This window comes from Megachile rotundata, chromosome 6, assembly GCF_050947335.1.
Source record: "Megachile rotundata isolate GNS110a chromosome 6, iyMegRotu1, whole genome shotgun sequence".
NCBI lineage: Eukaryota > Metazoa > Arthropoda > Insecta > Hymenoptera > Megachilidae > Megachile > Megachile rotundata.
In genome coordinates, this window is record NC_134988.1 from 6,616,999 (window position 1) to 6,640,055 (window position 23,057).

Consider the following 23,057-nt stretch of genomic DNA (forward strand, 5'->3'; position numbering starts at 1 on the left):
TCCGGGGAGACAAACGTGGAGTTTCGTTAAGAAAATCCATTTTCGATCAAGGACCTATGACAAAGATCTCTTCTAGTTTCGAACGACCGGTTCGCTTCCTGGATCCACGAACAACGTCTCTGTGCACGGTGTCTGGAACCATGGTGTCGTGGAAATTCGCGACACTTGTCAACCATTACGTAATGTCGTGCAAGTGATTCGCTGGAACGTCACAGCAAAGATATCGGGAGTCGGTCGTTGGACACCGACGAGAAAACGTTTTCGTCGCCTTTGAGGATCTTCTGACTTTTTCCGTGTGCTTCGAATGATTTGACACGACTATCGCTTTGAGTGACATGCCGACGACGTTTAAATACAACATGTCACTCCAAAGTTTTATAATCGCAACCAGTGCGGAGATACGGTAACGTTTTCGGTGACATGCACTGACACGTGGGAGACTTTCAAGTTTTTATATGCAACGATGTTACACTTTGGACTTGATTTCCGATTTTGGCGTCATGTTGTCGATGTCTGATTGCAGCGTATTGCACGAAAATGTTAGAGTAGATCGATAATGTCAGTGACATGCACTGATATGGGTGATATTTAAGTTTTTGTAGGGATATGCTATGATATTGCTATGATATGCTATGATATTGGGAGTCGATTTACACTTCGTGTAACAAGTACTAATATTATAGCTATTACTAATATAATAGCGTGTCACTCGAAATTGTTATAGTAAATTTAATATTTTCAGTGACATGCACTGGTACACGAGTGACATTCAAGCTCCTATAAGGATATGCCACGATGGGAAACGATTTACACTTCGAGCACCAAGTTTTGACATCCAATTTCAGCATGTCACTCGAAAATATTAAAAATAGATTGATATTTTTAGTGACATGCACTGGTATACGAGTGACATTCAAGTTCCTACAAGGATATGCCACGATGGGAAACGATTTACACTTCGAGCAGCAAGTTTTGACATCCAATTTCAGCATGTCACTCGAAAATATTAAAAATAGATTAATATTTTCAGTGACATGCACTGGTATTTGTGTGATATTCAATTTTCACTTGGAACAACAATCTTGATATCTGATTTTAACATGTCACTCGACAACATTAAAAGTAGATTGATATTTTTAGTGACATACGCTAATGTTTGGGTGATATTCAACTTTTATACGGACATGTCACGATATTGCATTTGAGAGTGAATTTTCAATTCACAGTAAATCATTATCTGACTGCAGCATATCACTTGTGAACGACACTTTGAATAGTATGTCATTAATATGCAACTATGACATGTCGGTACAAAATATTAAAATTAAACATTATTAAACTAGGTACATTTTTTGGTAGATACGTTACTGACATGCAAGTGTTTGCGTTTTCACATCGATATTGCACTTCATACTAGTTTAAATTGGCTAACATTTAAAATGACATGTCACTTATAATTACAGCATATCATAAATATAATTGATACTACAACCACAGTATGTCAAACTATGACGATACGTATTATTTTAGATGACATGTTCTTTATATCTAGATCATATATCAATTTTTTCCATGAAAATTTCTCGATATTCTGCTTGGAAGTCGATTTACATTTTAACTAGCATGTTAAAGTGTCAAACTGAAATATCAGCCAGCATGTAAAACTATTATCATAAATGGTGTTAAAATAGACGAATACAATACTTTAAATATACAATGTTAAAATAATATCATATCACCACTTTGGAGTGACATTTCACTTGTATCTAGACATCACAAGATATACTCTTCAGCAATGTTACTCATTAACTAAAATAATTCTAAATAATTCAGTCTGCTTAATAAAAAGTATTTGCCCCATCTTAGCATGTGACCTAAAAATTGTTATATACACTAACATTTAGCATGTCACTTAAAAATGTAAAAATTAATTTATGATAGCATATAACTAGCATTTGGATAATATACACATTTTCGCATTGACATGTCATTAGTATTCAATGAATACATGCATTCTCACATGTACATGTCATTTTGTAAATTCTTGTTAACCAACTGCAAATAATTTTATTAAAGATTGAAATATTTGTTTGACAGAAGAATCTTGCGATTTCGCCATGTGACTCAAATATGTTAGAGGATCATTTATCTGACCCACTGCTTGAGTTGTTGACGAATTCCGATCGAAATGAGTCATTTGATTAAGCGAAATTTTGTTTCGGCCGAAAAGACGTAGTTGATGAGAGAATAAATTAGGCGGGTCGGTTATGTAAGGAAACGGTACGTTCTGCGAATTCGTTTTGGACGAATCGAGTTTATTCTACGTTTTTACGGTCACGCCTCCATTTCAAATTAATAACTAATCGAGCCGATTAATTCATGAAACTAACGCGTAGCGATGGGTTCGAAACCACTCCGAGGATGAACAAACAAAATCACCTCAAACATTAAATCTTCAAACTTCTCAAAGAAAATTCTTGTTCGAATCTTGAAGTTTTAAAGATTCTGAAAATCTAGAATTTTTCAAAATTAAAAAAATGAAATACTGAAGCAGTGAAATGATTCAATGACAAAAATTGAGTAACTAGAGAAATGTAAATTTGATTTATTCAAAAGGGAAATTATTGCATATTAATAACTTTTAGTGCAAGGTAATACACCAAATACCTTTCATAAGGAGAATAAAAAATAGATCGTGCTTATCATCGAGAAACGTGCCGATAATTGTGCAAACACACGAAACTGAACAATTTATCGCTATGTACAATCCTAAAGAAATACCAATTGTCACAAAAGACATAACATTCGAAGATCTCTGCAAATATTTCTCAAGCAAATAATTCATCACGATTTTGAATAATTCGAAGGAACGAAGACTTGAAAAAAATATCGTATATTTTCCGTTACGGTATAGCGAGATCGTAAATCAAATCCTTATCAAACAGTGTCCGGTGCACTTGAAATTTATAAGGTCGAATTTTACTCCGCGAGCGATATAACAGTGTACGTGAATAATTACTAACAGATTTTCTTTCCTGCGAATAAAAAAATATTTTCATAATTAAATACTCATGTCAAGTAGCGAATAATGGATATTTAAAAATTTTGCAAGATACAATTTTAAAATTCTTGTGTGCTTTTCTGATAAATTTTTAGATAACGGTGGGTAAATTTTTAGTTCATTTTACGAGTATTAGTGTCACTTGTACAAAAACAATTATAACAGCGTTCAAATTGCTGAATTATGGGCGACATCGTATTTTGCGAAGGCGTCTGTTTAAGGATAAAAGAGAGATAAAAATGATAAGTACAATTCACTCTGCTTAAATGGTAGCGACCGGGAAACAAAAGAGAATGTTATGAAATCACTATACCAAAGATAACAAATTCATGAGAACGGATCGATACTTTTCCTGTTATTCGATCCTTCGAAAACTAAATCAAAAAGGCAGCACTATTCAACTTTGTACAAAAGAATAAATTCAAATAAAAATAAGAACTATTTTGTCAGTTGAAAAATCATGGAAGCTGAAATGTAGCCAACGTCACTATTGGTTTAACTTCAGCGTCGCCTGGTAGATTGTCTGGCGATACGAAAAAACACAAAATGAAAAATATCCCACAAGAATATTTATAATTTATAAGTCACATGGACCAGGAGTAAAACACGATATATGTTAATTCTGTGAAATTTATGCAAAGGAACCGGTTCACCAATTTTTACAGTAAAAACCCCTAATACTATTTATATACAATTCCTAAAAATTTCAATAAAACGTAAAAATATAAAAATAATTAAAAGTCTAAATTTTCAAATCCTATAAAGCCAAAAATTCTAAATTACAATCAGACAATTAATAATTAAACAACACAGCCTTTATGAATTTTTGACGTATTTTATTTGAATTGTTAACGCAATTGTTTCTCCTGCATCTTACTTGATTATCCAACTCATCGAGAAACAAAGAGAAGTGGACGAACTGTCACAAAAATGTAAATACACTGGAAGAATCGTTATCGAGTCCTGTAGTTGCAAGCAGAACTGACGCATCGCCACGTGGATTCTCAAGTGCATCAAAGTTCGACAACGTCATCGTTGATTAGAATGCCAAAGACCATAGTCCGGAAAAATATTTATTGTCCGTGCGTGCGAGTGTATCGGTCACGGCAGCTATTGTTACTTGATCATCGCTAATTGAGAAATGTGAAACCAATCCGCGTCGATCTGATTTAAAACCATCCTCTTAAACCAGCGTATAGTTAAGATTCCTACGCTTCAAGCTTTGAGGCATTTCGTACGAAGCTTCCGCTGCTCCCACGTTCGAATTCTTTGCAGACCTGTCTTGCTACAGATTCCGGTCACACCATTAAAACTCGAACGACGAAAATGGTGCATTGTTAAAAACAGTAGAGAGGCATCAAAGGAGAAAGAGAAGTCGAAAAGCGATCGCGATGGGCGAAACAGAAACGAATGGAGACAATCAGTGTGCGACGCGACAATCGATTACATGATAGTCGTATATCATTGAGTATATTAAAGCTGAACAAGACAATGCAGCCATGTTTCGTAGCTCGCTGCGTGCATATATATGCGTCTATATTTAATTCATGAAGGTTCGTGATAATAACGCGGGAATATCGTGGACCGTAACAGTTTGTCGCAAAAGAACGATCTGATAGGAATACGCTGCGAATACAAATATAAACAATTACGAGCAAAATCGCCGGCGAAAAAGCAAGTTCAGTGGAGTGGCGATAAATCATTCCAACTGTTTGTCTAGATTTACGAGTATTGCGTGGATGACGCTAAAGAACCCGCCACGGTGCTAGCGATGGGTACTCGACGCTCTCGATTCTACCGCTTCAAACAATTCGATGATTGTTTACGAATTCTTGAAATATTACCGATTTTACCAATTTTTAACCTGGATTATTTGAGTAACGTTGAGATTTATGTGATTTGTGTAGTGCTTCAAGATGTTCAGGGGTTTCGAGATATGAAGACTTCAGAAATTAAGGTTTTAAAACTTTTGATATTAGTGACCTGAGGACTTCACTACTTCTAACACTGGAGGCCTCAAGTTTTCAGTACTTTTCAATATGGGTGATGTCACACTTCGGAATTGTTAACATTTGTGGCATCAAAACTTTAAATCTTTTAATCTTGGTGGCCTCAGGATTTCAGTACTTCCAATATGGGTGATGTTAAACTTTAGAATTTTTAACATTTGTGGCATCAAAACTTCAAATCTTCCAATCTTGGCAGCCTCAACGCTTCAAATCTTCCAATCTTGGTGGCCTCAAAATTTCAGAATTTATAATATTGACGAGCTGGAAACTTTGGAACTTTCAACACTGGTGGTTTCAATATTTCAGAACTTCTAACATTAGTGGTCTTCAGACTTCAGAACTTCCTATATATGTGGCCTCACAACTTCGGAATTTTCAGTCTTGGGAATCTCAAAGCTTCAAATCTTTTAATATCAGCGACTTCGATGTTTTAGAAAGACCAGTCTTGAAGGGCTCAAATTTTCAGAACTTCCAGACTTAAAGGACTCAACACTTCTGAACTTCTAAAGCCATATTACAAAGCCTCACTCCAAAGCCAGACTACAAAGCCTCACAACTTTCAGGCTTCCATGATTTTTAAAAATTAAAGAATTCATACTTGAACTTTGCCTTTCAAAGTTTCAGGGCTATAAACTTTCAAAGGTTTGCTATGTTAAGATTTTGGAAAATTTTAAGGCCTCAAAGCTTCTATAATATGTGACACATTTTTACAAACGGAGAATTCTTCTTTTAAAACGTTATTTGACCCTGGAGTAGTTTATAAAACAAACTTGTGATTGTCTGTGATATCCCATGTTCCGAAACAAAATGGCAGTATAGCACGTGCAATTGCCCATGGACCCTGAAAGAATAACAAATGCCCTTAGAGCAATTTGTATAATACACATATTGTGATTCTGAAAGTGTCTCAAAGTATTCTTTTTCCAAACGCAACTCCATTATATTCATCCGGTTACCTACAAGTTTCTTAAAAATAAAAGATGCCCCGCGGGCAATCTGCAAAATATACGTGTCCTAAGTGTCCCTGAATTGTCATTTATAAAAACGCAACCAAACTACACAGTTTGTTACGAATTCTATTGAAATATCAGAGCGGGTAAAACGTTTGAAGCCTTCCAGAGCAAAGTAGTTCTGCTCGGAGCATGATCTCTTAGAACGAAACGAAATGTTTCGCTGTATTATCGACACAGGAGACCGGGCGGGTTCAGGTGAATATGCGAGAAAGTAACGCGAATAATTCGCGTGTACGATCATGTGTGTACAAGCATGCAGTGTACGTGGCTCGCACGTAGTGAGTCATCGAGCGTACTGACGTCACCAACGTGCTCGAGGGGCAATCAACCGTCAAGCAGCGTAAAAATCTTGTGGATCACGAGTGACATAGAGCACGGTTACACGATTGCGTGGGTGAACGCTTGAAGCTGAATGGACGCTGGATATACGTATCGTTTCGATCGAACGACGAAACTGGAGATATTGTTACGTCATCCTGTTGCATTTTTTCGTTTATCTATAACCAGTTAAGGGTTTTTTAAATAGTACAAATTCCTGGGGTCTAATTGACCCTATCACGCCAGTTATGCAATAACATACGAGTCCTTATATGTTATTCTCAATATGCAAGCCTTTGTTCTGCTTATATTCACAAAAATTAGTGCCTCAAAGGGTGTGTTATTAGAAAAGCAATCATTTTTGAGGTTCAATTGACTTGATTTTACTGGTTATACATATATGTGTGAGTCCTCATAGATCTCAATGGGCTGTCATCAACATGGAACCTACTGTTCTTATCTTGTGAGCAAAAATGACTGCCTCAAGGTAGCTTGTGAAAAAGTTAACATTTCTGGGATTGGACCCTATGTTCATTTATGAGCTAATTATGTAAATTCTTAAGAATATCAGTGTACTGCCTTCAATATGCAAACCTTTCTTTTGATCTTATCTATAAAAGTCAGTGCCTCACAGTACAGTTTTTAAAAAGTAACAATTTGTAGGGGATAATTGACTCCAACCTCATCAATTATACATTAATATACAAGTATTTAGAAGTCTTAACGTACTATCTTCGATATAAAAGTTTCAATTTCGAACATATCCATAAAAATCAGTGCCTCAAAAAACGTTTTTCGAAAGAGAATTTCACAGATGATCCTTATTAGTTATGACGGGGATCGTTATCTTCACTTATGAATTAAAATGTAAGCCCTTAGAAATCTTAACACACTATAATGTGCAAGTCTTTGTTTTCGTTGTACTCGTAAAACCGAGTGCCTCAAGGTAAGAAATGATTCTCGCAGTTTCCGACCTTATAATCCAGTTTCATAACAGGCAATGGAAATTTTAAACAGATCGGTTGCATGCTTGCACTACTAAATCTGTCCGTCAATGAGTTCAGAAACAAACGAGATTATAAATCACAACGTTACTTATGCTAGATTTCCATGATGCCTTCGCCACAATAGCACATTTACATCTCCGATAAACTTTATCTTCTATTTATTATCTACCTGATTTTCCTGGACCAATTAAGTCGTTTGACTGTCGTAAAAACATTTCCTGCTTTTCTAGTACTTCTTTCTGTCGTCCTCACACACGTATTCCGCGAATCCATAACCGTCAATTGCGACGGAAGTTTTTGATAGCTTGACCTCGATACATTCGCTGTTAAATACGTAATAACAATTGAAACTTCTAGATGACATTCCAATGGCGAATAAACAATCTTTTCATAGTTTCAAGGAGCATAAATCAACTTTAGCCCATAAAACACAACGTTTATATCACAAAGAAACTTCTCCTACGTACTGATCGTGCATTGCGTTATGCAATTAAATAGCTAACGTCTTTACAATACAGTTCCTTCTTGTGCCTAATCGACATTTAAGGGCATCAAACGTAACCTCAAAGGTAACTAGGCACTTTCATTTTTTTTCCTCATAACCCTTAAACTATAATTACTATAACAATATGTTTATCATCAAAGTTTAATGGTTCAACAAACACTTCTCCTGTTGATAAAATTTTGAAAAAAGTATTTTATTGAGGAATTAAATTTTCGTTCAAAGCATTTTTCTATAATCTCTCACGATTTAAGAGTTATGCCTAAGAAAGTGGGAGGACCCACTTAACTTGGAGGTTAGCTATAATTCCCTCAAAGCGCGGCTGAGCACGTATGAGGCATCTGTTTGTTCTTGTGTTGAGTCACTTTATAAGACCATAAAGTCGCGTTCAAAGGAGGAAAAGCTTACAGTGTCTTAATCGGGGGAAAACAAGGAAAACCAGGTTGTTATACTCACCTAATCATAATATCTCTCCTCGAGACGATCCCGAACCGGCAGGAGCTCATTCAGCGGAGAGCGCGCGTTACCTTCAGGTACAACACTTCCGGCAGCACTTTTCCTTTCCTTATTTTCCTGTTTCCCGGTACAATCAAAGTGTACAACTCGGCAAGGCGTCGATAGAGAGATAACTAAATCACTACGAAGGGGTCAGTTCGCGGCGAGCACGTCTGTCAATCTGTTAGTACCACTGCCAACTCAGGGACGTCGCACGGGACCGCGAAATCAGGCGACCCCTTCCCCCTCTGCTGCCTGCAACACTAGAAAAAAAGGTGTACCACACGCGATGGGGGATAATAGCCGACCATTGACAGCTTCACGGAAGTAATAAAACTCACGGTTAAGGATAACTAAGTGAAGCACGAACTTGCCGGTCAATAAATAAATTATACGCCGGACCGGAAGTGGCTCCTTGGATCTTGACGATCGATCACGCTTCTATTCGGATGCTGGTAACCATTTTGTTTTGTTAGGTGCGCGCAAGGAAGATGATCGGTCGCTTTTTATTCAATTGAAAAAATCGATGCTGTCAATCACAATTTTTAGAGGGTAAACCATGAAGCGAATGCAAAATCTGTTGAAGATCTTTTATTGTGCATATGTTAGGGTATATGAAAATATTTTTTAATTTTTCTTTGATTATACAGGGACGATGCTGCAACTGCCTCACGTAGGCTTTGTTTTTGTCTTGCAATACGGTTTATCCTGGAAAAATTCAAAAATTTCTGTCTTCTTCGTGACAGTTATTGCATGAGCATGTAAAGATATTTAAAAATAATGCATATTTGAAAAAGGAATTATAATTTTTCATACAAACATCCTCGCCTTTTAATTTAATGAACTTCTTCAGTGTATGAATTTCATCCCATGGACAGATTAGGTATTTTTCAAGAACAGCGACTATAAGACAGCTTTAAAGCAGCCATTTTGTTGACAAATTCGAATACAAAAATATCTTACTGTGGCTTAAGAATACATAACAAAAATCTTCGAATAAACTTTCTTACCTGGTTCGTGGTTTTTTGAAAAGAAATTGATAAAGACAAGTTTAAATTAATATAATCCCTCAGTGGTATCAGGTAATAAATGACGTCAATATCGTTAAATAAGGAAAAAGGTAAATTGTAATAAATGTGAAGACGGTTGAAATTATTGCGTTTATTTGGACGTTTTTCCAAAAACAAACCCTCTGTGAGGCATCTACCGCTCTGCCATTTTATCGAGAAAGAAGAATACAAAAATACCCTCGTGTAGCTTAAGATACGTGTATCAAAAGATATGCAATAGATTTATTATATAGTCCACGGATTTTTCAGAAAAAATTATGAAAGCCCTAAAGTGTAATACGATAATTAGCATTGATTTAATATGATATCCGGCAGATATTAATATCGTTAAGTAAAAAGAAGAGATCCCCGAAGGGCCCAGTCTCTGCACCCCTGTGCCCTGTTCGAGTTAAATTACTATAGAAGACTTTATCCACTTTAGGCACCGGCCGTCAGGCAATCATCCTATTGCCGTGCCATAGTATCATGAATGACGGTAAGAAAAGCCACCGAGAGCCGGTTGCCACGAGTTCCCCTGAAATACTGTGTGCCGTTCACTCTGTTGTATTCCCACGGTCCACTTCGCGAACAGAAAACAATGTGAGGTGATATTTTCAATCGTTGAGCCGATCCGTACACGTGGTTCGTCTTGACAGATGTGTCAGGCTACTTGATATGTTTGTTGCCGCTGCCTGACGGTTTAATGAAACGGACAGAGATAGAGCACAATTGTTACCAATCTAAGGTAATTCGAGAGCAGATTGGTTATCGGGAGAGACGACAATACGCTAGCTCATCAACATGGGAGGATAACAAATTGGCTAACCGTGTGCGTGTGCCTCACACGATGGTGCGAACGATAAGCAGCGTTCTGCCCGAAATTGCATGGTCAATTCAAGGAATTTGTCGTATCAAACGTTCGTGATCCACAAAGCTCCTTATTGCGTCTCTTGCCACTTTAAGAAGCAACTGTAAGATAATGACCCAATTAGATGTCATTTACACGTGACTCATATCGCCAATTTATCCATGTCCGGTCGTTAGGCTTTAATACCTTGCACGTATGATTATCCACGTTTGGTATAGAAAGGTAAACCGCATCGAATAACATGGCAATAATAGCTGCTGCACCTGCAAACTCGGATTCAACAAAAGTCATACCTAAAACTGTTTTTGACATATCGTCTAAACACTTTTTCCAGTAAATTCCCTGCAGAAAATATCAATTTTTTACTATTTTGTTCTAGGTTAAATCGCGTTAAATTTATCGGACACGACGTTTGGATGCTGTGAGGCAGCTGTATCGTCGTCATTTTGTTGCCAAAAATGAACACAAAAATATTTTCATATACCTTAGGATACGTAGAACAAAGAAATAGCAACAAATTTTTTGTAGGCTAGATGATTCGTCTAAAAAAAATTGTCAAAGATGGTGACAGCTCCAGTGCGGGTGCACTACAGTTTGATGCCGTCTGACGTCGGAGCTCTCGTTTTCTTCGGCCACCTAGTATACACATCCGGTCGGCCGACACTCTGCAACTTTCCTACTTCATTCATCGACGCATTCTGTGGCCTTTGAAGGTTGCACAGGCAGAAAGGAGCGGGCACGGTCGCGCGCCGGCGATCAGAGCCAGCCGGCGTGCACGCCGACCAGTTTCAACATAATAATTCCTTCTTGGAAATGCATATCGTATTACCACTACATTCTGCAGCATCGCGAATACGAATATCGCATTCGTTACCAGTGAATCGAGCTGCGAACACTTTGCGCACCATCTTCCCATACCTTTTCGTCCAACTTGATGCACTACCAAGAAGTACGATAAGCATCATGAATGGTACGTTACGGATACTTTCGTTTAACTTTAAACCAGTTTTGCTCCATATTTACATAAAGTGTTCCTCAGGATTAGCCATCTATCTTCATTACTCGAGGAACAAAATAATGGCCTGGAATTCCGTTGGAATGCAAATAAAAAGCCTCACAGTGGGATGTTGTATTAATAGAGAGAATCGTCAATGAAATAGGAAACTACCAATGGATACCATCGTCAGAGATGACGATCGCTACGTCACCTTTGGGTCAGCAACCATGACGTGGCTTTCACCGAGTACACCGACATGATCACCATGGTGTTGCAACTCCAAGCAATCGATGAACCAATTTCGTTAAAGTTTACATTTCTTACGGCCACTTAAGCGACTGTGGGGAAAGTACATTCATATTTATTGACATCATACATCTATAAGAAATCGTTTATGGAACATATATACAAGGAACATATGACCTTTAAGATCACGTGTGACTTATGTTAATTGTAGGGTAGGTCAGATCCTAGTCTCGTTCTTCCCCAAAAATGAAAGAAGACCACCGAGTTATCTGTAGATTTTTTCAAAATCAAACCGGTCCCCTTGAATTTAACAAAAACCAAAACAAGGATTCTACCCCGAATTTGGACCAATGATCATAGCAGTCGAGGCCCATATAACATCAATCAATCAATCAACCACCCCGAATTTATGAAATCCAAGAGGAGATGCTTTGTAGAAAACCAAATCGGGATTTATCAAAACGAAGAGATCTTCAAAACCGAAAGAGGAATTCTTCCTGAATGTTCTCAAGGTCGAACACAATTACAAATCTTGAAATCCACCCCCGACGAAAAAACATTGTACTTAACTACACACGATTTCTCGATGCACAGACTTTAGAAGCAGCATTCCGAAGAAACATAATGGGAAGGATACGCCTGGGAACGGTGCTATACCAAGCGAACTCCGCGTTCCATCGAAAATTCCGTTCGTTTCGATTCCCAGAGCGCACACAGGTATTCACGCTTGTGCACGTGCGCGAGGGCACCCTTCAGGGGTGGGAGGTTATCGACGGCGCCTCCATCGAGAAGGAGAGTAAAAGAGAGACAAACGAAAGCGATGGAAAGGAGATAGTTCTCGCACACAGGTAAATACACATAAGATTCATTCTTACGCCACTCACAAAAATAAGCTTCAACGGAAAATCGCTTTGGTTCCGTATCTCATACATTACAGAAAATAACTATTCCGAGTCGATCCTATTCCAGTAAAATTGTGTGGTATTAGAATGAAGGTATCGAATATAGTTCAACATTGGTTGAATCCATGTGAGGCACCGTATGGCAGTGTGCACCGCGTGCCGGAATACGGCAGTGGTCAATGGTGGGGAGGAAACGTGAATGATCCATAGAAGCCGGTACCGTTGTGCCTTCTACCGTTGAGGCTGTATGAGTTCCCTCGGGAACGCTGTACGTACAAGAAGGAACCTCGCTGGTGTTGAAGCGGGTAGAAACGTCAAAGAGCTGGAGGGGAGCAGACAGAGTAGTGGGGTGCGGGTTCAGCTTCGGCTTCGGAAATGGCCGCGGGAAAGTAGAGAGCGTTACGTCGTCTGGCAAGCGAGCCAAAGTTTTTCGTGGTGCGGTTTAACATGGCGAATTCGCAAGACTTATCGATGCGGTGTCATGTTTTAAGGATCGCGGAGATTTACCAGTGTCAGCGAGGGATCTTGATCGTGACCGACGATGAGCGCGACAACCAGTGTCTCGAGAGCACGAGGATGGCCGGCGACGACGGTGCACCACCGAACAATGAAATCCTCGCCGTGGAGGGGGAGGGGCAGGGTGCGTCAATGCAGGGGGAACCACATTCCAGAGTGGGCGGCATCCTGGAATGTGATCCCCCCGGTAACAAGAATTCACAGAGCGAGCGAGCCTGCGACGACGATTGCGACGACGGAAGCGGTGAAACTGTGATCGCAGACGAATGTAACAACGGAGGTGGACCAGTGATTGCCGGTGATAACGGCGTTCTATGTCGATATGCTATCGGTACTGCCAACACCGCTATGTCTTTCATCGAAGTCTGTCAGGTAACCGGCTTACTGTCAATCTAAATACTTTCTTGCTACGTTTCGCGGCGGTGAACCTTATTTCGGACGCGAAAAAATTCCCGGGAAAAAGAATCTTCGTGGGAAAAGTCACGTGGGTCATCAGTGTACTTCCCCTACTCGCGAAATGTCATCGGACTTTAAAAAAAACAACTACGAATCTGTTGCATGTAATAAAGTATATAAGCATATCATTTCTAGTTTCTAAATTATTTTATAAATTAGTATATTTAATTTTAAGTGTTATCAGGTTTAGTTATAGTTTTTCGGGAAGTGTTGAAATATAAAAGAAATTGTACTTCATTATTTGTTATTTATTTAGTTTCTGTATAATTTAAAAATAATAGCTGAATACATTATTTTGAATTCTTTTGTTATCTAATAGTAAAATAATGTTCTGTTTTTTTTGTTAAATTAAAGGAACACTATGTGCACCTATTCTTGGATGTGGCTGCAACAGGCAATTTAAGGACAGTCTGTGTAAATTTAATGTGACATTGTTTCTACCCTCATTTTAAATTTTATTTTCTAAAATTGTTATTACAATCCAAGAAGAAATATATAAAATCGAATTATTTATAAATTACATACAGTGTTGAGTATCATGCATTACAAAATATTTTTCCTTTATAATAGAACTTATAGAGTCCCAAACTATGTGTTAATAGTACTAATTAATGATAATAGTATTAGTTAATATTATTTTGACATCACTTGAAACTCTACAAATTCTAATGTAAATGTAAAAATTATTTTGTAATGTAAAATACTCAACAATATACATAAAATTTATGAATAATTTCATTTAAAGTATTTCTTTTTCTTATTATAATATGAATTTCAAAAAGTAAAAGTGCTAGAAAAAATCCAAAGTGAGGGTCCAAATGATGGAATATCAAGAAAGATTTATATAATTTTTCCTTAAGTTACCTATTATAACCATATTTAAGAATTTATATAACTTTGACAAGAACTAGTCATATGAATTCTTAAGATATTGTAACATTATGATGCATACATATGTTAAATATATTTTTATAAAAATAAACAATAGTAACTACAATATCAAAATCTAGCAATAAAGGTGAGAGTAATAAGATTTGAGAGTAATGAATAAAGCAAATTAATAAAAAGCATATACAGAGGAAGAATACTACTGACATGAATTTGAATTAGTTTGTCAATATTGATTTACAAAATTAAAACAGTATGGAAACTGATGTATAGAGATAGGATAGAAGTAACAAAATAAAACAAATATTTTAATTGAAGACTTTTAGTTATATTATGTAAAATGTCATCAAAGTATGTCTTCTAAATCACTTGTAAACTATTTCTTACTTGAAAAAATGTTTCATATCAAAATTATATTGTATTCATTTTTAACTGTTTTGCTTTATTATTGAGATAGAAAGATCACTGTACATTTTTCATTTTCACACATAAAAGTTTGATCTACGATTGTAGTGTCAAACACGGAGTCAAATAACTATTGAGATATGATCCTGTAGTAAATCATCAAAAGCTGTGATTGTTTATGTATTTATGATATATCAAGGTTTACAAAGTGTAAATATGTTTGATCTATAGATTACATGATATATACGTATTTTGTAAACTTCAATGTACCATAAACATACCTATAATTCACTGATAATTGTTGATAAATAAAAGTACAATTTGACACTCTAAAGGAATAAAAGGAACACATATTAAAAATATGGTTTATATACCCAAATGCTATCAAAGCAAGAACAAAATCCTATGAACCATTTAATTACTACTTTACTTTCTCTTTCAGATACGATTGCAACATCTTTTCCCTCAATTGGTCTCATCTTCACGGCATAACCTTTGTGAAGAGTCCATAGAACTCACAGCAGAATGTTTGGCCACTGATGTGATACGATATCTGCTGAAGGAAGATATTTATCTTATATCCAGGGACCCAGTCTCTCGTAGTATGAGACACAATGTGTATCAAATGTTGAATAAACACAGCATATTGTTTGCAAGTATGGTAAATCGTTTGAATGTTGTGCCTGATACTGCATACGAAGCATTTATGGGAGTCGCAGACGAGCTTTTCTTGCATGGTGGTGTTACATGGGCAAGAATCGTTTGTTTGTATGCATTCATGGGAAGGCTTGCTCTCTGGGCTCGTGATAGAAGAATGCACGCCCTAAAGAAGAGATTGCCACTGTATGTTTCACGATTTATTGGAGAAAAAGTTGCACATTTCATCAAAGGATACGGAGGATGGGTAAGTACACATACCTATCATATTTTGTATATGTATTTGTATATATATTATTTCTTTAGGAACAGCTGTGTATAGAATATCCGGTGGCAGAAGAAATCAGCGGAGCAATTTGGAGAAGTCTTTTAATGACAGGTGCTACTCTTGGTTTGGTCGCAACAATTTTAACGGTGACCTCCTGATATACTCTTAGAAATTAATTGATGCAGGGTATGTTTTACGTACAACCTTTCAGTGTACTTATATTCCACTGCGATGTTCTTGAAAAAAATTTCAAGATTTCATACCATCCTCTTTTACATTGGCACTAAAAGTGGAATTGTGTGATTTCAAAGTCATCTTTATAACAAGTGCAGGAAGTAAATTCCAGTGCACACAATTTTCATATCAATGTCACTCAGTTTAGATTTTATATAACTTCAACAAATATGTAATACAAACAAAGGATAATGATACATGTTTCCTATTATATCCATATTTTGTAATAACTGCAGCTCTGAACCTAGTTAAATTAGTGAGAACAAACTTTATTTAATGTTAATCTAGATATTTTATCAAAGTAATTTCATTTAATACTCAAAATTAATGTTTTAGATATATATATATATATCAAACAAGAATCTCAAAATTGTATTGAATTTAGGTAGAAACAATCTAAATGTATTTATTTATAATTTATTCTAGTTAGAAAATATATTAAATAATAAATTTCCTTGTCAATCAAACACTGTCATAATAAATATTTAGGATTTGTGAAAGGCAATTGACACAACAGTGCTCATACAGTAACATTTTTAAACAGCAATGAATTATTATATGTAGTAGTTTCTTAAAATTTTTATATAAATATTTAAAGATAATAAATATTTCTGAAAAGCATTAGTTTTCTTAGTTGCATCTATTATTTTATAAGCTTATGGCATAATATAATTATTAAAAATTTTTTAAATATAAAATTTTAGCAAATGCAGAGGCTAGATGATTAAATCTGGATAGTTAGTTTCCAAGAAAAAATGTTTAGTCAATTCTGATACGAGAATGTTTTATTTTACGCTTAATGATTGCACTGATTATAATATATATATATATATAAGTAGTATTAATGTTATAATACAAAGCATGTCACAAAATAATATACAATAAGTATAAAATAAATGTGAACCTCATAAATAATTATTGTTAAACATGTTTCTTTATAGGGTGATGAACTTTAATTTAGGAACATCATTATCAAATAGATAACCAGTGTTAAGTAGAGTTAGCACTGCGATTTGCAAATGTGTTATCAGAATTGTCTTAGCTTGATCCCCATGATTAACATCCTTCATTCGATCCTTCACCATATAGATTGTAATCAGCTTACCATTACTTGAAATCAATACAATTGATGGTGGTAACAACTATTTCTTTAATATTCGCTGTTCCCTAATGGCGTGTGGTACTTGGTCCACCTATAGAGTAATGTCTTCTTTCTCTTCAGTATCAGGATGTGCTTTAGAGAATCTAATTTTCTACGGAAGCATCTCAAATGAAATTTAGAAAACCTTCACCAAATGGTAGGTTTGTCATATGTCCTTCATTATTCAATCCCTCTCTTCCTTCTGAACCTTGTTCATTTTCCCTGGTTTGTGAGAGTCCAAAGGTTCCATTGGTCTGGAATGAACCAGGACATACATAAATGGGATTTAGGCATACCTTAGCGTACCTTCTACCAATGAACAAAGGCCAATGGGTACATCAAGTCACTGGTTAGTCACTAGATGCCTTAAAACCATACCTTTGATCAACCAACAGGCAGGTGACACAGTTAAAAAAAAAAGAAGACTAATTTTGTAGTGCTACAGTTATTAAAAATATATTTTGCAGATATTCATATAGTTTTATTTAAAGTAGTATACTTATTCAAACGTAAATACAATCTATGTACTACTCAAAATATATTGATTTATTGATCGATATCAGAATGTAGGTATTTTAAAAATGTCTAAAATACATAATTAGTAGAGAACTTACTATTACCTGACTTTTGTATTCATTTATGTTTCGAATAAATAAGACAATGTTAGTAAAATATCAGTGCATAGACCATTGATCTTTTGATTGCAGAATTAAACACATGATTTTGCTAATGTTACACATTACTAATAAAATATGTTATGTGGTTTCTGCATACGGATTAATTGAGAAGTAGTAGGTATTAATAACATGCTAACAGAGAGCGTTTCTTTGAGTAATATCAAATTTCTGATACCGTTGAAAGATCCTAGTGCTTTTCAAACTTTTACATTCATGGGATATGTTTAATAATTGAAAAATCTAAAATCAATTACTTAAAATTTATCATACATGTCTTAATAAATAGATAATGATTTTACGAATGAACAATAATAATCAATGTACCAATTACACGAAATCTTTTCGATCTTTCTTCGAGTACCTCTTATATTTGAATATAAAGAACTGTTTATTCCCTGTTACACGAACATACAATATAAAACCACGAACCAGAGAATAATTTGCTGCGAAAACGTCTAACAGTTCTCTTATGTCTACTCAGATTTTGTGACTGTACAGAAAACAACTGTATTTTACCTTTTAATTCCTAACGTGGATAATAGTAAGAATCAACAATTTTTTTTTAATAAACCTTCAAATGTTTCTACTTTAAGTTCACTAATATTGATATTACAACTATGTATATGTATTATGCATTTATATGTGAATACGTAACTATATAACTGTACAAATGGAACTTATTTCGTTCCCCACTTATATAACAGTAAGTGATCATTGTACTACATTCATTCACCACAAGTTATTTGATTAATGATATATGAAACATATCGTCAGCATTATGAGAATATCACATCGGAAATTATTCCTTCATATTTTGTTTAAATGTTAAATATACAAAGAAATAAATTGGAAATGTATAGCAGTTAAAATTTTAACTTTTAGAAACATTGGACCCTTTTGTGTTATACCAGTTTCACTTTAATAAAAATAAAATAAAACTACAATTTCATTCAAATTTTAAATGTTTTTCATTCTATATTTGTAAACAAATTCACTTTCTTTTTTTTCATCGATACATAAGTCATTTACTTAACTGTTATTATATAGGAAATAAAACTAACATAACATATAAAAATATAAACTGATGTAAAAATTGCACATGATACTGACGACATGATCACTTAAATTCAGTTTTTCATAAGATTGGCAGTTATAGCCTGGACACGTTACTGTCCAAAATAGAGCAGAAATGGTAAGACATTTTATGAATCTTATTTGCAGCAATATCCTTTTTAATCCCTTTATAAATCGAGTGCACAGGACTGAGAATAAAAGACGAGGTCAAGGTAATCTAGTATTTATAATTAGCCTTTTCATGTACTATTTGAGAAGTTTTCCCTTTCAAAGATTATTTAATCTTGTAATAGTATGAAAAGGTAAATCGTATCATTATATTATGGCATTAAAATATATTAAGCAAATTCGAAATAAACGTTTGTCCAGCACAATGACGCACCGTTCTATTTTCTTTATGCTCTATACAAAATTCATTCGAGACTCGAAAATATTATTGCAAGGCATGTTTATGAAGGATCAAAATATGCAATGATGAATAGCACACGACAAGTGCAAATCAGCATCAGTAATCAATACAAAAGTACTTTACATTTAGCCTGATGATAATAGGATTCAATTTTAATCAATTCAAAATTCATAACGATATATGTGTGTTGCCACAGATAATATTATGTTTAAAGTATATCTAACACGTAAATCACTCAATGACATGCTCTATTTTTGTCTCTTGTCAGCTTTCTTGATTTATCACAGCTGGGGCAAAAATGACAAGAAAGGAACCTTGTCTGATACGCCCAAAAAACAAAGCTGGTGCAGATCTCTATTCCACATAGTCCCACCAATCCTTTTCATAGCCCTCATGAACATGTTCCAAAAGAACTTTTCTTCGACTATCGCAGTATCTTAAAATAAAAATAATATATGTGTATTAACGTTGACATTTAATTCTTTCGCGAAATACGTTAAAATAATCGATAACGTACCTATATTTATCTTGAACTTTTTGTTTAATGTCAGCAAGATTTTCGCTCGTAATGTCTCTCTCAAGATATTCGGAAAGACGTTCTGTCGTGCCTTCTAAGTCTTTTTGGTTATCTTCAAAAATCACAGACTGGTTGTTTTTTCGCACGTAGTAAGCAAAAACGTAAGTATACATGAGTGTCTGTCTACAAGAACACAAAATATCTACTGCTTTCTTTAAAAATTGTACCTGAAAATAATATCATTATGTAGTCATATTTCAATAAAATATTGTTTTATATTTAATTTGAGTTTTACCTCGATCCATGACATATTATGCTGTTGCATCTCTTCCATTTTCTCTTTCACACGTGCGTACAGTTTACTTTCGAATTTCAATGATTGCATATGATTCATATATCTGTTACAATAAAATAAGTATCTTTGTAATGCAGAGCGTGATTTTTCTTGAGCATCTCTTGCAGCTTTAGCCTCTTCTTCATCATAACGATTGCAATTGTACCAACTGGAACCATGTGGTTCCCAAGGTCCAAGACACACCCAACAAAAATCAGTTTTACAGTTTTGATTTTTGCACACCATGTGATTACATCCTCCATCTTTCTCAATGGTGACATTACATTTTGGACACTCTTTTGTATTTGCAGCAATCCAGTTTGATGTTTCAGAATCATCATCACACTTTTTGATCCACTTACGTAACAAGTGACATTTCACAGGATCATGCCAATTTTCACCACAATGAAAACAGAATGTGTGTCCACATTTACAAGTTACTGGTCTCGCTTCTACATACTGTACTTTTATAGCATTATTACAATCTGGAGATGGACACCACCTTAATAACCTATTACACTGTAAGATAATATAATTAGTTTTGTGGAAATTATTTGTTAAGCGAATAAATATGATGGTGATGATATTTACTTCAACAAAACTATTAGTTATTAAGTGTTGATATTTCAGTTTAACTTTTGAATCTTTCACAAGACGCATAACACTAGCATCATCTACTAAAATGTCACAGGCATGTGCTGCACACGCTATCGTTTGACCCACTCCTTCTTCCATAATTTTAGTGGTAAGATATTCTCCCCAGCAACCAGTACAAAAGCGATGCCCACATTCAAGACCAGTCATCATCTAAGTTTTGTTAAAAACAAGTAATTTAATAAAGGAAATAATCATATCGAGTTTAACTAAATTTTATATATACATACTGCAGATGGCTGCACCGTGAAACAAATCCCACATTCCTCAGTACCATTTGTTGAAGTTCTTCTAGACTGTAAACATATTATCATACGACCTTCATTATTTTTATTACATTCATGACACACAATAAAAGCAGTAAACATTAATCACCAGAGAACTTTGTGATGACCGATTTCTATTTAGTGGACCCTTTCTAAATGGATTAATAACTCTGGCTTCTGCAAATAATTTCTCTTGATCACCATCATAGAAGCGTTCCATCAATTTTTCTTTATCCCACTTAAAATGATTTAATAAAATCCGAGTAGTTGTTGCTGGTATCTACAATAAAATCAAAATATTCCAATCACATTGATATGGGAAAGGAAATATCTTCTGAAGTCTTTTAACCTACTTCCACAACTGTGTTGACTTCTTTAATGGAATCAACCATGTGTTGCACTATTTCTTCTGTAGACAAAACTTCAAAGGGATAATCATCAACATCTGTTGCCCGTTCTCTTGGATTCCCAGCTTCTATTTCCATTGCAAAGTCCACATCATCCCCGCTGGATTCATTACCAGAATCAACATCATCGTACATTTCCTCTTCGGAATCCATTATAATTCCTTTTATTTTTCAAATAGTCAATATATAAATATAATTCTTTCTATCTATTTTGCACCTGCATAAAAATCAAGAAATGAAATTTCTATTTCTGGAGCTCTATCCTAAAATCCATATTTTGTTGCAAACAATGAAACCACCATTGAACATACAACAGTACATTGACACATTTTTATATCAATTTATGTTTCACGAGGTTTTAAAATAACTACACAAAAAGTAACAATATCAATATAATCATATCCAATGTATTCAATGGATGTTAAGAAAACTTGAACATTACAAAGAAACGTATCGCACCTGTACCCGCGAAATACTGTTGTAGCGGAACAAGGTGAAAACAGCTTATGTTTCAGCACATGACGTCATCGTTCGCTACTTCCCGAATAAAGCAAGAAGCTTTATCGTTCATTTCTCTTTACTTAAACTGTCGATAAAATATCACAGAATAATAACAACTACGCGTTACGGTGACTGATATGAACGAATGAAACTTCAGAATATGTTTTCGATCGACATAAGAGAGAATAAAATCAGCTGCCAAAACATCCGAGTTGAACTCCGGCAGCTGATGCACCAAACGCTATTGTCACGGCAAAAACGATGAATGAGCTACCGAGCTATTGGCCAATCAGAAATCTCCTGTATACACGTTATCCAATGAGGCCTTTGTATTTATGGAGTTGATATTTTAATTACTTTTACTGTTTTGTTTTAGTATTCAGTAATTTTACGGAACGTATTATTGATAAGTCGAACTAAATATAAATTTATATCCAATTTATAATTGTGACCTTACATGCATCAAATGGAATTGTTTTAATCATTTCAACAAATTAATAAGTAAATTCATATCTATAAGTGTACCTCAGTTCTTATCTTGATCACATACTGAGCTTCTTTTTTCATAAATTATGTCTCAAGCAACAATAATATAATACATCAAAATTAATGAACGATATTATAGTGAATATAAATAACTTAAAAACAAGGTACTAAACTGAATCAATGAACATCGGACACACCTTACGCGATATTTAAAAATATATCGATCTTAAGATGAAAGGTGTATTACCATTCACAACAATCCTTTCATCCATTGCATTCGACAAATCAGTAGACTAATCCATAAGTTAATCTAGACTGCACCATTTGCTACGAGACACGGGACGAGCTTATAGCTCGATCACTGCTGTCACGTCCATAGTAATGAGTACAAATGACTTTTCTCAATGACTGAAGAATACTTTGTTATTTTCGATTCGCGTTCGTTGTATGAAGTTAAGGGCAGTCGATCGATGAATATGAATAAACACAAAATTTCACGCAATACTATCCGAGGAACTGAAAAATCTATTAGTGACGCGACGACGAAACGTCCTCGTCACCAACTACCGTTTTACTGACTATGGTCAACTACTTGAAGTGCGCTGCTTATGCAACTCAGCTGATATCCATGGGCGTATCTATGAAGGGCGCCAAATTCAAAAATTGATTTTTGCGCAACGTCAACAATGAATTAATGGAT

At 35.1% G+C, this 23,057-nt stretch overlaps 2 protein-coding genes across 5 annotated transcripts; one reads left to right on the forward strand and one right to left on the reverse strand.

Annotated features, from left to right (window-relative positions):
* The first annotated feature begins 9,625 nt into the window (after nucleotides 1-9,625).
* Nucleotides 9,626-16,806, forward strand: LOC100878476 (uncharacterized). 2 transcript variants are annotated; one of them, XM_012298497.2, is made up of 6 exons: nucleotides 9,626-11,292; nucleotides 11,362-12,077; nucleotides 12,160-12,413; nucleotides 12,959-13,355; nucleotides 15,175-15,636; nucleotides 15,696-16,806. In XM_012298497.2, the coding sequence occupies exons 3-6, from the start codon at nucleotides 12,190-12,192 to the stop codon at nucleotides 15,813-15,815; spliced, it is 1,203 nt and encodes a 400-aa protein (XP_012153887.1). In that variant the 5' UTR covers nucleotides 9,626-11,292; nucleotides 11,362-12,077; nucleotides 12,160-12,189; the 3' UTR covers nucleotides 15,816-16,806. The 2 variants fall into 2 exon arrangements, with proteins under 2 accessions (XP_012153887.1, XP_076389185.1); XM_076533070.1 differs by lacking the exons at nucleotides 9,626-11,292; nucleotides 11,362-12,077 and having other exon boundaries at nucleotides 12,284-12,413; nucleotides 12,503-13,355.
* A 2,504-nt stretch (nucleotides 16,807-19,310) lies between these two features.
* ari-1 (E3 ubiquitin-protein ligase ariadne-1) lies at nucleotides 19,311-22,949 on the reverse strand. 3 transcript variants are annotated; one of them, XM_076533065.1, is made up of 9 exons: nucleotides 22,605-22,949; nucleotides 21,830-21,956; nucleotides 21,317-21,587; nucleotides 21,073-21,243; nucleotides 20,928-20,993; nucleotides 20,635-20,850; nucleotides 20,005-20,562; nucleotides 19,710-19,936; nucleotides 19,311-19,628 (listed from the first exon to the last, which is right to left on the reverse strand). In XM_076533065.1, the coding sequence occupies exons 3-9, from the start codon at nucleotides 21,521-21,523 to the stop codon at nucleotides 19,547-19,549; spliced, it is 1,527 nt and encodes a 508-aa protein (XP_076389180.1). In that variant the 5' UTR covers nucleotides 21,524-21,587; nucleotides 21,830-21,956; nucleotides 22,605-22,949; the 3' UTR covers nucleotides 19,311-19,546. The 3 variants fall into 3 exon arrangements, with proteins under 3 accessions (XP_076389180.1, XP_076389181.1, XP_076389179.1); XM_076533066.1 differs by lacking the exon at nucleotides 21,830-21,956; XM_076533064.1 differs by lacking the exon at nucleotides 22,605-22,949 and having other exon boundaries at nucleotides 21,830-22,171.
* Nucleotides 22,950-23,057: the final 108 nt, after the last annotated feature.

Excerpts from the sequence above, each read along its gene's own strand:
- LOC100878476 (XM_012298497.2), top strand. The coding sequence starts at position 12,190 with ATGGGAAGGATACGCCTGGGAACGGTGCTATACCAAGCGAACTCCGCG. Across the intron at positions 12,414-12,958 it reads GAGATAGTTCTCGCACACAG|GATCGCGGAGATTTACCAGT; the intron begins GTAAATACACAT and ends TCATGTTTTAAG. Across the intron at positions 15,637-15,695 it reads TCAAAGGATACGGAGGATGG|GAACAGCTGTGTATAGAATA; the intron begins GTAAGTACACAT and ends TTATTTCTTTAG.
- ari-1 (XM_076533066.1), bottom strand. The coding sequence starts at position 21,523 with ATGGATTCCGAAGAGGAAATGTACGATGATGTTGATTCTGGTAATGAA. Across the intron at positions 21,244-21,316 it reads AAGTCAACACAGTTGTGGAA|ATACCAGCAACAACTACTCG; the intron begins GTAGGTTAAAAG and ends ATTTTATTGTAG. Across the intron at positions 19,937-20,004 it reads ATAATATGTCATGGATCGAG|GTACAATTTTTAAAGAAAGC; the intron begins GTAAAACTCAAA and ends TATTATTTTCAG.